General features: G+C 41.3%; 1 protein-coding gene across 1 annotated transcript in view; it reads right to left on the bottom strand.

Moving 5' to 3' along the window:
- Window positions 1–13494, bottom strand: part of SH3BGRL2 (SH3 domain binding glutamate rich protein like 2) — a 62325-nt gene extending 48831 nt beyond the window's left edge. Inside the window, exon 1 of the mRNA XM_045843514.1 lies at window positions 13254–13494. Within this exon, the coding sequence (XP_045699470.1) occupies window positions 13254–13298 (45 nt within the window). The 5' untranslated portion in view covers window positions 13299–13494. The remainder of the gene's footprint in view (window positions 1–13253) is intronic.
- Between the last annotated feature and the right edge of the window lie 246 nt (window positions 13495–13740).

Here is a 13740-nt window from a genome sequence, read left to right as displayed (position 1 = left end):
ATGTGCAAATCAGATCCATGTCTGACGAGAAAGCACTGGCAGAATGACATCTGTTCCAGTTCACAAACTAATACAAAATATTGTGGAAACAAAAAGTCTTTTAACCAATATTGTATGTGCCCAGTGGAGCCTTTTATCTAAGGGAAATCTAAAATCTTAAAAACAGCCACCTTCCCAACTCGGGAGATGCTTTTTTCTGTCTAACTTTGAATATGACTTCCTTTGCCCTCATCCAAATAAACACACCTGCTCTTGAGACTTACTGACAGGTTGGGTAATTTTAGCACTGTGTTCCACCTGACTGTGTTGCCCTCTGTTTCCTGTGTTCATCTTTTTCCCCAGTCAGGTTATGAGTTATTTGTTATGAGTTATTTATTTGCAGGGAGGTAGAGTAACACCATATACTCATTCCGCACCCTGAACATGAAACTGGGCGATGGGAGGTTCTCATAAACATATAACTGATGAACTCAATCAATTTCCAAAACAGATATCCCCTAACAACTCAATTCTGTGTTACTCACATTGGTTTATGTATGGAATGGAAGACAAAAAAAAAAACACCTCAGAGCTCAGAGAAGCCTTTTAAAAAAAAATCTAAACCAACTGTTGAAAACACCATTATCACTTGTTAGGGAAATACAAATCAAAACCACAGTGAGATATCACCACACACCCACTAAACTGGTAATGATCTAAAAAAAAAGACAATAACAAGTATTGGTGAGGATGTAGAGAAACTGGAACCCTCATAATTGCAAGTGAAAACGTAAAATAAAATAGCTGCTTTGGAAAACAATTTGGCAGTTCCTTATAGTGTTAAATACAGAGTGACCATATGAACCACTAATTCTACTCCTAGGTATATATCCAAGGGAACTGAAAATATATGGCCACACAAAAACTTATACAGAAATGTTCAAAGAGTATTTATAATAGCCCAAAATGGAAAAAAAGCCCAAATATCCATCGACTGATGAACAAATGTGATACATTCATACAGCTGAATACTATTCAGATGTGCAAGGAAACGAAGTGCTGATACATTCTACAACATACATGAACTCTGACTACATTATGCTAAGTGAAAGAAGACAGACCAAAGGACATATATTGTACGATTCCATTTACATGAAATGTCTAGAATATGCAAATCCATAGACAGAGCAGATTAGCAGTTGCCAGGGGCTGGAGGGATGAAGGGATGGAGAGTGACTGCTAATGGACTTGGGGTTTCTTTTGGGAGTGATGAAAGGTTTCGGAAACAGATGGTAGTGATGGGTGCACAACAGTAAATATACTAAAAGTCACTGATACAACTGAAAAGGGTGAATTTCATGGTATATGACATAACAATCAGAAAACAACAAGAACACCACCATGAGAAACCTGAAGCCCAGAGAAGCTAACTTTCTTGTCCAAAGACACAAAGCTAATTATATGGCATCAACAGAACCAGACTCCAAGTCTCCCAGCACCCAGTGCAGTATTCTAGGTCCACAACACACTGTTCTAGAAGTATCAGGACAAGCAGTGTTAACTTAACATAGTCATTTAACAACTCACACCTCATCAGAAGAGGAAGATGAGTTAAATGATCTCTTTGGTTCCTGCTAGTTTTAAGGCAATCTGAGTCTTCTCATATCGTGTGCATTTCCTCTCTGCTCCTACAGAGTAGAGCAGGGGTTCTCATCAGGGGTGATTTTGCTCCCCAGGGGACATTTGAGGATGTCTGGAGAAGCCTTTGGTTGTCACAGCCGGGATGCAGAGAAAGTACTAGCATCCAGCAGGTAGAGTCCAGGCATGCTGCTCCAGGATCACAATTCATGGGACACCCTTGCATAACATAATATGGTCATGCTATAGAACCCTAAAATGTTCGGATCTTCCTATATATGCATTTCATCAAACTCAGGACCCACTGTCTGATAATCTGAAAAAAATTAAATCTTAATAGCTTATTTAAAGTTGAGAATTCACAAAATAATTCTCTTAAGAATTATTGTTGGCTTAAATTTAAATAAAACTCACATAATTAATGGCTAGCATTTCATTAAGTTCCAGCAACTAAAATGGGGATGCTGAGATCCAGAGAAGTTAAAAGGCTTGCTAAGCCAACCTCCTGGTTAGGGTACTAGAGTCACAATTTGTACCCAGGTCTTTGTGTTCCTAAAATCCACCTCTTTTCCCCATACCTTGCTTGCATCACACAAATTTCTTCTGTTTACCAAGTTTATGAGGCTCTCTCTGTAAATTACATGTGAAGTATCTGGTCTGTGTGAAGTGTATGAACAGCAGCTTTGCATCCCCGCTCCTATGGCCCTCCTGCCTGCCTGTGGGTGTTGACCACAGTATTCCCTTTAACCACAGCAGGAGCCTGCACTCCCACAGCCCTCCTTCCATCCCCTCCAACCACCGACAGCCCTGGCCCTGGCATCCCACTTGCTGTTCACTTTTGCTTTGAACTCCCACAGTAGGCTGTGATAGTTTGATAAACTCAACCAAATGGATACTTCATTTGCAGGGTAGAAAAAGGTATATCATCACCCCATGGAGAAAATGTCTTCCAGGAACCCAGGATCCAAAATAAACAGAATGAAGGCACACACTCCCACCACTACCATTTATCCCAGCACATTTCATGTTGCCTACAAAGTCCCAACAGATATATCTGCCCTCAATCCCATCCCATCCATGGGTTCCAGCCACAGGGACTAAACCTTTCCTTCTCCCTTATTACCCTCTCATCCCATCTTGCTCCCTCCAATTCAACACATCAAGTCAGTTCTACTCAACTTTACCACACAAAACAAGAGAATCATATTTGAAGCAAATGTGGTTTCGGGACACCCAATAAAACATTCAACATTCTGTTCAGAGCACTGCCTATTCTAATTTCTCCTTAATTTCCGATTCCTTTCTCTGGCTCTGGGACATGGCCATTAGGAAACAGGATGGTACAGATATGGGTATCTGGACCTTCTGGAATCTATGAAAAGGCAGGTTATTGAAAGTTTCTGAACTTCAGCAGTTTCCTGAGAGAGAGAGAGAACACAAATATGAATGGCTACCATCCAAGTTACTTTAAGAAAGAAAAACAACAAACAAAAAGCCCTGAGTACTTCTTGTAGGAGGTTTAAGTGATTGCTGTAATGATGATGATGACAACAACGTAATTCACTTTCCATTTCAACTCATATTCCTTATAGCTTTTATCAGTCTCTGCAGAAGCAAAGCCATTGCTTTCATATGCCCTGAAGACACTGTGACTACAAAGACTTGCTCAATAGCTGAGTGGGGACCCCTGGAACTGTTCTTTAGGAGTCCCACCCCTCCCCTTTCTTTAGCTTGACCTCACACACTGTAATCCTAGCCAGCTTTCTCGGTCGCACGATCCAGGTTCTCACTGGTCTCTGACTGTGGGATCTTCTAGTGGACAATGTGAGCTAATGAAAAAGTACTAGACACAAACTCAGAAGATGGGGTTCATATCTGGATTCAGGGAGCTGAATGATCCTAATGTTGCTTAACCACCTTGTACCTCAATATTCTCATCTGGAAAACAGGTATAATAAATCACAGTTTATAGGGTCATTGTAAACTTTAAATAACTGGCAGGAAAAATCCTATCACATTGTTGGGCCCAAGTAAACACTCATTGTTCACTTGAACCTGACCCTTCAGTGTCCCAAGGCTCAGCATGGTGGATGGGCACATTCTAGAGTGGACCTATTCCAGGATCTTCCTCCCTCTCCTGTCTCCACCACCTCTTCCTGCAAAGCCCCTGTTACTTCATTTATCACCCATCCACTTGCCATCTGCCAGGTATGAAAGCACCCCACATTCATATCACAAGCACTAAGATTCAGCATTCAGTTTCACAGTCAGGACAATCACTATCTTTGCTGGGAAGTACCACTCATCTTCATTAAACACAGAGATCCTGGCCCTTCTCTACCACCTGCCCCCCAACTTAGGGGTGAGACATTTGCAGAGGATATTATCCATCAATTCAGTTTGGTGTCTCAAATTTCTGTCATAGACTTAAGATAGTCTACATTACACAGGTACACAAATCTGAAAGGTGGAGTCCAGCTGCACAGAGTCTAAGACAGAGCTGGCATGTTTGTAGCATAAGCCCTGGCCCTCCCTCCTCTGGTGCCAGAGAAGACACCAGCAGTCAATCACTGCTTGTTTCCCAGACAAGGCTCCACAACCCAGCTCTCCAAGCAGCCACCATCAGTCAGAGCTATCATTTGGGATGAAATCTACTCACCAAGTATAGGAAGCTCTAAATCAAGCCAGAACTCTACAATTGTGCACTACATATTCATGCACAGCAAAAAATAGTGCCCATGCGCATAACAGTAAGCACTTTGTAGGCGATGAATAAATATAGTTTAATGACTCGTGTACAACATGCTATACAGCCATAACATGTTCAAAAATTACAAAACTCTAATTTAGTAGTTTGTATGGGGAATGACCTCAAATTATAATGTTCTTATTAATTCAAATTTCAACTAAAACTCTTTATACTTAAACTTACTAAAAACTGTCCAAAAATTATACCAGCATATACCCTCAGCTAATAAGTACTATATACTGCACATAATATTTTGATGATTAATGATCTTATATGACCCAAGTTTATAATCTTTATTATTTATTACTGCTATTACTATTATTGCTGCTGCTGATGATGATATAATAGAAATAATAGATAACATACACTGAGTATTTACTGTGTACCTGGCACACTGCTAAAAAACTTATGGGGAATACTTCACTCATTCAATTCATGCCCGTGATAATCCTATACAGAAGGTAGTAGCATTTACAAATGAAGAAGCCAAGGCTGCTTACCTAAGGTCACATCCCTCATGAATGGCAGAGCTAGGGTTTGGACTCAGTCCCTGCCTTACTCAAGAGGGAACTCTGTCCTCCAATGATAGATAATCCATAGATGGGAAAGAAGGAGACACTGGGTTTAACACAACTTGACTTCAGAATTAACTATATCCGCAGATATTCAACCCAAACACCTACCTTGGCCAGGATAGTGCAACCCAAAACTCCTATCAACTGAGGATCCAGGCTTAAGAAATGGCCAATTCCCACTTGCAGGAACTGTCCTGATGAATATAATTACCAAAACAGAAAACCAGTAAACTTCAATCCACATGGGAATGTCATGAATGAAGAAGACTACACTCCCACTCCTTAGGCACCCACAGAAGGAAAACAAACTACTCAAAAGCTATGTTCTTGTTGTTACTTTGGGTTTTTAGTTTTGCTTTGTTTTGATTTTAATATGAGATCGGTATGCAGCAAGAGCTGCTTACTTTAACTCTATATGCATTTACTAAATATCTCAACTGACTTGTCAAGCAAGTCACCTAACTGGGTCTCTCTTATGCTCAGCCCTCCACTCCCAAAGCCAGTAGATCAAAGATGACAAAAAGTCATTTCCTGATCTGGGCCATTACCAGTATGAAATGGAAAATGCATCCTATAATACTTAGAACCCTGTGCCCTCAGTCACAGCCAACATTCCATTTCCGGCTTCTGGAGCTCTGAAGCAATATTGGCAGAGAGCCCACAAAGGTTCCACAATAAGACAGACACACCCTAATGTACACACGCCCTGCTTTTCCACTTTCAGGGGTCAGTCCCAGGAAAGCCTTTTGGGGGTCTGCCAGATACTGAGCCAGCCCAAAAGACTCAGGCCATTTCAGAAATAAATAAACTGCCAATGACAACAGAGGTTCAGACCATCGTTTCTCAGCCTTCTGCCTAAGATCAAGTGCAGAGGGAACCAGATCCAGGGGACCAACTATATTGCTCTAGAGTCTCCCAGGGGCTGCACCAGCCTAAAAGTACCCAGGTTTGTAGGTAGCGGGGTCTTCAGTCTGCCAGCATCTAGTTCAACTTTCAATCTGATAGCAAAGCTGTCAAGAGTCCAAAAGGGAAATATTCAGTTAAGTGCTTTTCCTAGATGGATTTCTTTTTCAGAGTTTAGGAAAAAACAATCAAACATAAAAGAAATAACAACACTAACTTTAAATTACCATAGCCTAGTGCCTGAGCAACTAGCCAGTGCTGGCAGATAAACACAGATAAGCCTATTAAAAGACAACAGAAGGGCAACTGCACTGCTTTAAACGGGATCGCTCAGTTGCATGGGATGGGTATAGGCTGCCAATCTCTAACTCTTCTTCCCAATCCCACTTCTCTCAGCACCGCAACCAACCCCCCAAACTAGGCAATGGTACATACTGAACACTAATGGTCTGAAAAACCACTCAACAGAAAGGTTCAATGACATGTTTCCAAGCCACATTCATAAAGAGGGACCTAAAACGATAATTGTACATAATCAGTAGAAAATTTCCAACAAATATTAATAAGCATTTGCCAGTTCATAGAAAAATATCACTAAATTTCTAATTTGGAAAGCTATGGTCCTTTTTTTTACATAATAGGTAAATAGTATAACAGAAATTAATCAGAAAAAAAACCCAAATACAGGAATGTAATTTCATTTGGGACAAGTTACATTTCTATGAACTCTATACAATAACACAGATAAGAGAGGTTCCTGCGGAAAAATTGCTGAAACTGAAAAGGGTCTCATTCCGAGTTTAGAATTTGGAGAATAATTTTTTTAAAAAATGACATCTAGCACCTTAAATAATTTCTTGATCCCATTTTTTAAGTGTGCACTTCAAAACAAAGTATTTTAAACTTTTATATATAATGATCAGTATGTTATGTTAATTTTTATTTTTTAAAATGAAATATTTACTAAGAATCTAGACTTTTTCTACTCCATTACCCTATTCTAAGTTTACTGGGGGGAAAAAACACCATGATTCATTTCTACATGCCAAGGACCTTTTCATAAATTAAACATTAAAAAATCTAAAGAAAAAATATTTTTTGGAGTTAGTATCTTACACCACTTCCTATTGAACTATTGAGGTTTTGGGGTTTTTTTCCCCCACCATAGCTGCTTTCTTTTTCCATTTTTGATCAAAAAATCGAAAAACTGAAATATAGATTCATTAGTCTTACATTCCTGCAATGTGGAAACCATTTTATATTTCATATTATAAATGTCTGTCAAAACTTCATTTCCTCAAATAGATATATTTATTGAAAGTGTCCTAAACCAAATGGGTAAAAAGCCTCTAATTTCATAAAGGAGTCTATCATCTTGATTATATCTATATTTACAAGTTTAAGATACCACTGTAGAATAAAAATATCAGGTTTGGGGAACATTAAAATGAACTAGAAAAATCGAGGTGAAGTGCTCACTTGGGGTAGTGACAAATCTCCCCTCCCAGCAACAGACCTTGTACATGGACCCTCATTCCATGTAATCACATCCAGCTGCTGTCTTTAAGATCCAAAATTTGCTAAAAAATCTTTTCAAAGAAAGGGGGAAATTCCATCAATTAGTCTTTCTATTTCAACCCTCATATTATTTGCTGTTATAGGTACAATTATGTCCCCAAAAGATGCTGAAGTCCTAATCCCTGGTGATTATGAATGTGGCTGTGTTTGGAGAGAGGGTCTGGGCAGATGATGAAGTTAAGGTGAGGTTATCAGGGTGGGCTCTAATTCAGTATGACTGTGTCCTAATAGAAAGGGGAAATGTGGACACAGACAGACACGCACACAAGAACGCCAGATGAACATGAAGGCAGGTATCATGGTGATGAACCGACATGCCAAGGAACCCTAAAGACAGCCAGCAAACCATCGCAAGACAGGAGAGAGGCATGGAACAAGGGCCGCTCAGACAGCCCTCAGGAGGAAGCAACCCTGCTGACACCTTGGTCTTGACATAAAGCTTCTGAAACTGTGAGACAAGTTTCTGTTGTTGAAGCCCCCCAGTTTTTGGTACTTTGTTAATGGCAGCCCTTAGGAAACTAATACACATGTCGTCCCAGCCTGATCTCTTACAAGCATATCCTCTTCCTTGCATCCCAACATATTTCTGCTTCTGTTCATTTCGTGTATGCTCCCACCTCTTCCTGACCCTCACTCCACACTCTCCCCTTTGGCACTGCTCCTCCTCACGGGTCCCACTGGCATTTTGCATGGGGCAGTTCTCACAGGGGACTGCCCAGCACACTCACTGCAGGATGTCAAGTAGCCCTGGTACTCTCATTCACCCAGGGGGCCACAGTGCTCACAGTTGGAGAACTTCTGCTCTAGAAGCTTTGGAGCCACTTGCCCGCCAGAGTGTGACTCAGGGTCCCACCATCCACTGTGTATGATCTCATCAGGTCAGTTAACTTAGGTCTCTTTAACTATAAAATTGGAGTAACTATCAAACCCTGGTCATATGACTGAAGATCAAATGAGTTACAGATGCTACGGAGCCCAGGCTTACCCTTACTAACTTCTTCTTGCATTAGAATTACTTAGTAAATAATGCCCAGTCTGTTCTACATAATCACATCCTGACTTTGACTGCCTTGAAGCACCTTTTGGTAGCTTCCTCACACAGTGAAGCTTCACTAAATACATTCTGTGGAGATGCAATTGCTTAACTCATCACTGCATGTTTAAAATAGTTACAAGTTAAGCAGAGCAACTGGGTATGCCTTCTACAGTGGCAAACAGCAAGACAGCTCGAAGCATAGTTTCTATATGTCTTCCCACCATCCTCACCCTACCTGAAAACATAACATATTTTGCTGCATCTAATGCACAGTTTTTTGTCTAAATTTTTGAGAGAAAAATAAAGTTGCACATTATACATGAGTATAAAGATTACATGCCATGGGTATAATAATCCCATGTATAATGCACACAAAACCATGAATGCGCATTATACCCGCCAAAATATGGTACTTGATGCCCTGGGTAAAGCTCCATATTTTCCAACTTTGCTTCCAGTTTCTCTGTAACTTTTTTTCCCAGTGAAGGTTCCACTCCAACATCCAGGGATATACTGCTGTCTAGCTGATTTTACCGTGCCCATGGAAACAACCCCCAAGGCATCGAGTCCCTCATTCTCTTTGATTAAACGCTTACATCCCAAGTCTGAGCTGTAGAGAGTCAGCAATGATTTGTGCTATGAGAACAGAGATTAAATCTGTTCTCCTGACCATCACATACACCACACCTAGCACCTAATAACACCTAACACAGTCCTGGTACTCAGTAGGCTTTCAATGATTGATGAATGCAAGAATCAACCCATGCATGAATGAATGCATTGCTGAATGAACACATGAATGAATACATTCAAGAGTCAGGAGACCTGGCTTCCATTTAACCCTCATCTCTGCACTGACTGACATAAATGACCTCAGGGAAAGCCACTGAATCTCTATTCCCAAATTTCCTTCTTGTGAAACTAGGTGGTTGGACTTCACTAAAAATCTGTTTTCTTCCTGCTCTAAAAATTGAGCCCATGAACTTTAATGAAGAGTAAAAGACTATCTTTTATGAAAAATTTCAGTTAACGCCAGTGGGTGGGGAGGGTGCATTTTTCTGAAATCTTATACCAGCGGTCCCTCCCTGTCAGAGAGTACCTTGTTCCCCTGGGGGGAGGGGGGAGGCTCCAGAGATCATGCAAGCTGCAGATACTGAAGACATCTCTGAGACAATGAGTACGATGGAGTTTGTGCATTATTGTGAGCTTCTTTCAAGGACTCAGAGTCTATACTGTCCTTAAAAAGGGTCCATGGGGACCTCTGCAGCCTGCTGTCTCCCACCCAAAGCTCCTCCCTTTCCAGCCTGAACAAGGTGGGCTTATGCACTGACTCCCAGGCTCCAAATCTAACTCAATACCTCTCTCTGCCATCTGCCTAAGGCTCCCACATGAATATTTCATGATTTCTGGCACATTTCCTCCTTATCTGACATCCTGCAATGCATCCCTCTGCTGCCTATATTATTTCCATCTCTGGTAAGAATGTTCCTGAAAGAGGCATATTTGTCCTTGAGCTGGACTTTACTACGAGTGGTTTTACCTTTCCTATCTTATCTCCCCATCTGGCCCCTATATGAATTCCTCGAGGACACAGACCACACCCTCTATTCCCTTCCAGTTCCCCACCAGACCAAGAACAGAGTTAGGCAAGGAGCAAACCCTTCGAAAAGAGTTATTGAATGATTTAAATAATGAACAAATGAAACAACTGACTGATTTCAATGTTTTTAAATTAAAAATTCATATTAATACATTTCCTGCTTAAAGTTACAAGACCCCCCTTTAGGTATACAAGCAGTATAAGCCAAGTATACTGTTGTTCTAAGACTGAAATAAAATGTCCTTCACTACAATACGAATGACAGCAACATTATCAGGTGCGTAAGAAATCTGATTTTTCAGATATCCATTATCATAATGTGGAATCACTTTTATTTCCTAGCAAAAGCAGATTTTACCTGGAGCCATGGAGGATAAAACAGCAATTGCCCTTTGGTGTTAATTATTTCAACTACCACTTCTATATGTTGAAACCAGAGAGTATGGGGAAATCAAACAAGATATGAGCATTTTCTCTAAATAGAACGTTTGAATCTATTGCTGACTGGGGCAGAGCATCTTTTTAGAAAATCCTGGGACATACTTAGCTAAGTCTAATTCTAGTCACATTCTTCCCTTGAGGTTTAATAAACTTCAGCTAAAATCAAACTGACTTGGGAATCAAATTATTTGTTCTCCCATGCACAAATTCTACTCCCTTTTATTTCTTGCTGGTCAAGAAATAAAAGAGTACCAACGGTAAACACCACTCTGCTGGGGGGAAAACTTCACAGCTACACCATCAAAGCTTAATATACCTTAATGCTAGAAGCCCCATTAGCCTCCCCAACCCAACAGCTGACTTAAACCACTTCATTATCTCTCAGAAATCATTATTCTTGCACATGAGCATAACGTTATCATTGCCAAAAGTATCAATACTATATAATTACAGAGAAACTATATGGATATAGGAAATACTACAATTGGAGAGACTCTATGACTGAGGATTAACTGAGAGTTGAAAATACTGAGTCCACTAAGTAGATAGTGTTTATGGGCTATACATAAGTGGTAACAGTATGTCTTCCAGCTCAAATCAAACCATGTCAGAATACAGGATCGTGAGTGGAGCCCGAGGCACCACAGTAAAACACCCAAGGAAAAATAAATTCACTTTAAGGCTTATGTGTATATTGCTAAATTAAAAGAAGCTGTTTTGAGGGTTTATCCACATTTACCCAACTGATGAAGTCAAAGCATTTTAAAGCTGAGTATAGTTCTGAGTTATTAATCACACAATCCTTCATTCTACAGAAGACAGACTCAGGCAGAGACAGGGCACCTTACCCAAGCTTATATCACTAGTTAAAGAGTTCATTCAAACTTATGTTTCCTCCCTTGCCCATGTGGTTCAGTTGGCTGGGCATCTTCCCACAGGTCAAAGGGTCACAGGTTTGATTCCTGGCCAGGGCACATGGTGGGTTTCCCAGCCCAGGCGCGTACAAAAGGCAACCAAGAGATGTTTCTCTCCCTCTTTCTCCCTTTCTTCCCCTCACTCTAAAATCAACAAGCATGTCCTCAGGTGAGGATTTAAAAAAATTAAATAAAAAAAAAATTACGTCTCTTAAGTCTAGCTTCATATGCAAAACATAACATTAAAATTAAAAATTAAAAAGGCACATGGCATGCTGTCAATAAATATTTGTTAATGGAATTGAGGAAATACAGATGCGGGGTTGCCTTGACACATTGACAGGATAAGACAAGTAATTATCTCAAGTTTTGACTTTGACTTATCTAATATAGACTAGCCTTCTTAATACTTTAAAGCATCCCTTGCACAATCAATAAAATGCTATTGGAACAATTATTGAAGCATGCTAGTTGGTGGTGAAACCAAAAGCTTTGTAGCACTCTTATGAAGGAGTGTGTTTGTAAAACTCTACAAAACAGTATAGGTTTTCAAATACATGAAGGGTAGCTTCAGTGGAGAAAATCTATAAAAGGCAGGTATGACTAAGCAACCACAAATAACTAGAAACACCACAACTACTAGGAAGGAGTCTGGGGACCAGAGCATGCCTGCATATAAAGATAAGTTGGCATTTCCCATCTATTGCTAATGCAAAAGGGAGTCAGTCTATTTTGTACTACAGTGTTGATTTATTTTTAAATAAAAAGCCTCAGTGGCTTATATGGATTTGCAAACAATACTTTATTCCATTCACCATCCCACCTGTTTCACAAACAAATTTTGGAACAATTGGGTTGAGTTGCTGGGCAGTCAACTGGCCAGATCAAATTTTAAGCAATCAATACTGCACTTTTTGATGCATTTATGTATGTATTATATATCTCACCCAGAAGCCTCTTAAACTATCTCATCCATAGTTTAACTCTTAGCTAAGCAAACTAAGTCTTAATAATCATGTAGAACACTGCTACATGTCTTACTCATTGGGCTATCAAGTATACTACTGAATTTTCCTTAAAGTCTTAAATCTACTTATTTAACTTCTCTTCTTTTTACGAATATTAAAGAATATCGACCAAACTAAGTAACTTACAATAACTAAAGAGACCACCATTTATACTTCCCAGAGATGAAATTGACCCCAGCATTACGGGGGAAGAATCAAAACACACATTTACAAAAAGATCTAAAAATATTTACAGTATTCAAAGCAAAAAAAAAAATTCCAGGCACAACAGGAAAAACCTAATTTACTTTCCTCTTTGCGCAGGTATAACACTAAAGAAATGCACTTGGTGGGGAAGGCGGGTAGAGAGCAATTTCCACTTAAAGTTGTTTCATTCAAGAACTAGGACAGCAAACTAAGCAGGCGAAAAAGCTCCCGTACAAAACTTAACCAGGCTTGAAGTCCAAAATCAGGAGTAATTAACACCAATGAAAGTAAGACCCTGAAGCTCCTAGACCACCCCTTCTCCAAATTTCTGAGCCCCACAACCAGAGCTGGGGGCTTCCAGCGCTGTCCCCCTCTCTGGCGGTGGAGGATGAGCTAGGGAGAGCTGGGGTGAGCCCGGGGTCCCCCACCCACCTTTGCTCCCGCCCTTTTCATTGTCCAAGTGTGAATGGATCACCTGGCGGGCTCCAGCTAGCACCGCCGGACTGACGTGCCGCGCCGGAGACGCGCAGGGGCGAGCCCAGTGCGCTTCCCGCAAGACCCGCACCCGGCGCCTCCGACCCCGGCTAAGCCGACCCTAGCCCGCTACGGGTCCCCGCCGTGCTCACCGCCACGAAGCCCGAGGAGGAGGCAATGAACACGCGGATGACCATCCTCTAGCTGTGCCGGGACACACGTCTGCCGCCTTGGGCTCTGGGCTGGCGCGGAGGCAAAATTCGGCGAACCGCGGGCGCCACAGGGTAGAGCGCTCCCTTCGCTCCCTACGGGTAAGATCTGCGGGATCTAGGTCCCTCCCTCCTGGTCTGCAGATAAAAAAGCTCCGCGTCTCTCAGCCGCCAGCCTGAAGGGGAGGTGGTGAGGGAGGAGAGAAGCAGGGGCGGGGCATGATGGGAGTTGTAGTTTCGATCCCTCCCTGGAGTGGCTGGTGGACTGAGTTTGTTCAGGTTTGCTGCTCGTCAATCCCGTCCGCCTGCAGGTGGCTGGAAGGGAGCCTCGGGAGAGGGAAAGAGAATAACAAGGGGTGGCGAGGATGCCAGGGAGACGAGGAAAAAGAAAACTAGGCAAAAAGACGCAGCTCAAAGTCCAAGCTTAGGT

This window comes from Phyllostomus hastatus, unplaced genomic scaffold, assembly GCF_019186645.2.
Source record: "Phyllostomus hastatus isolate PE091 unplaced genomic scaffold, TTU_PhHast_1.1 phas_contig_40, whole genome shotgun sequence".
NCBI lineage: Eukaryota > Metazoa > Chordata > Mammalia > Chiroptera > Phyllostomidae > Phyllostomus > Phyllostomus hastatus.
This window is presented reverse-complemented; position numbering and strand designations above follow the sequence as displayed.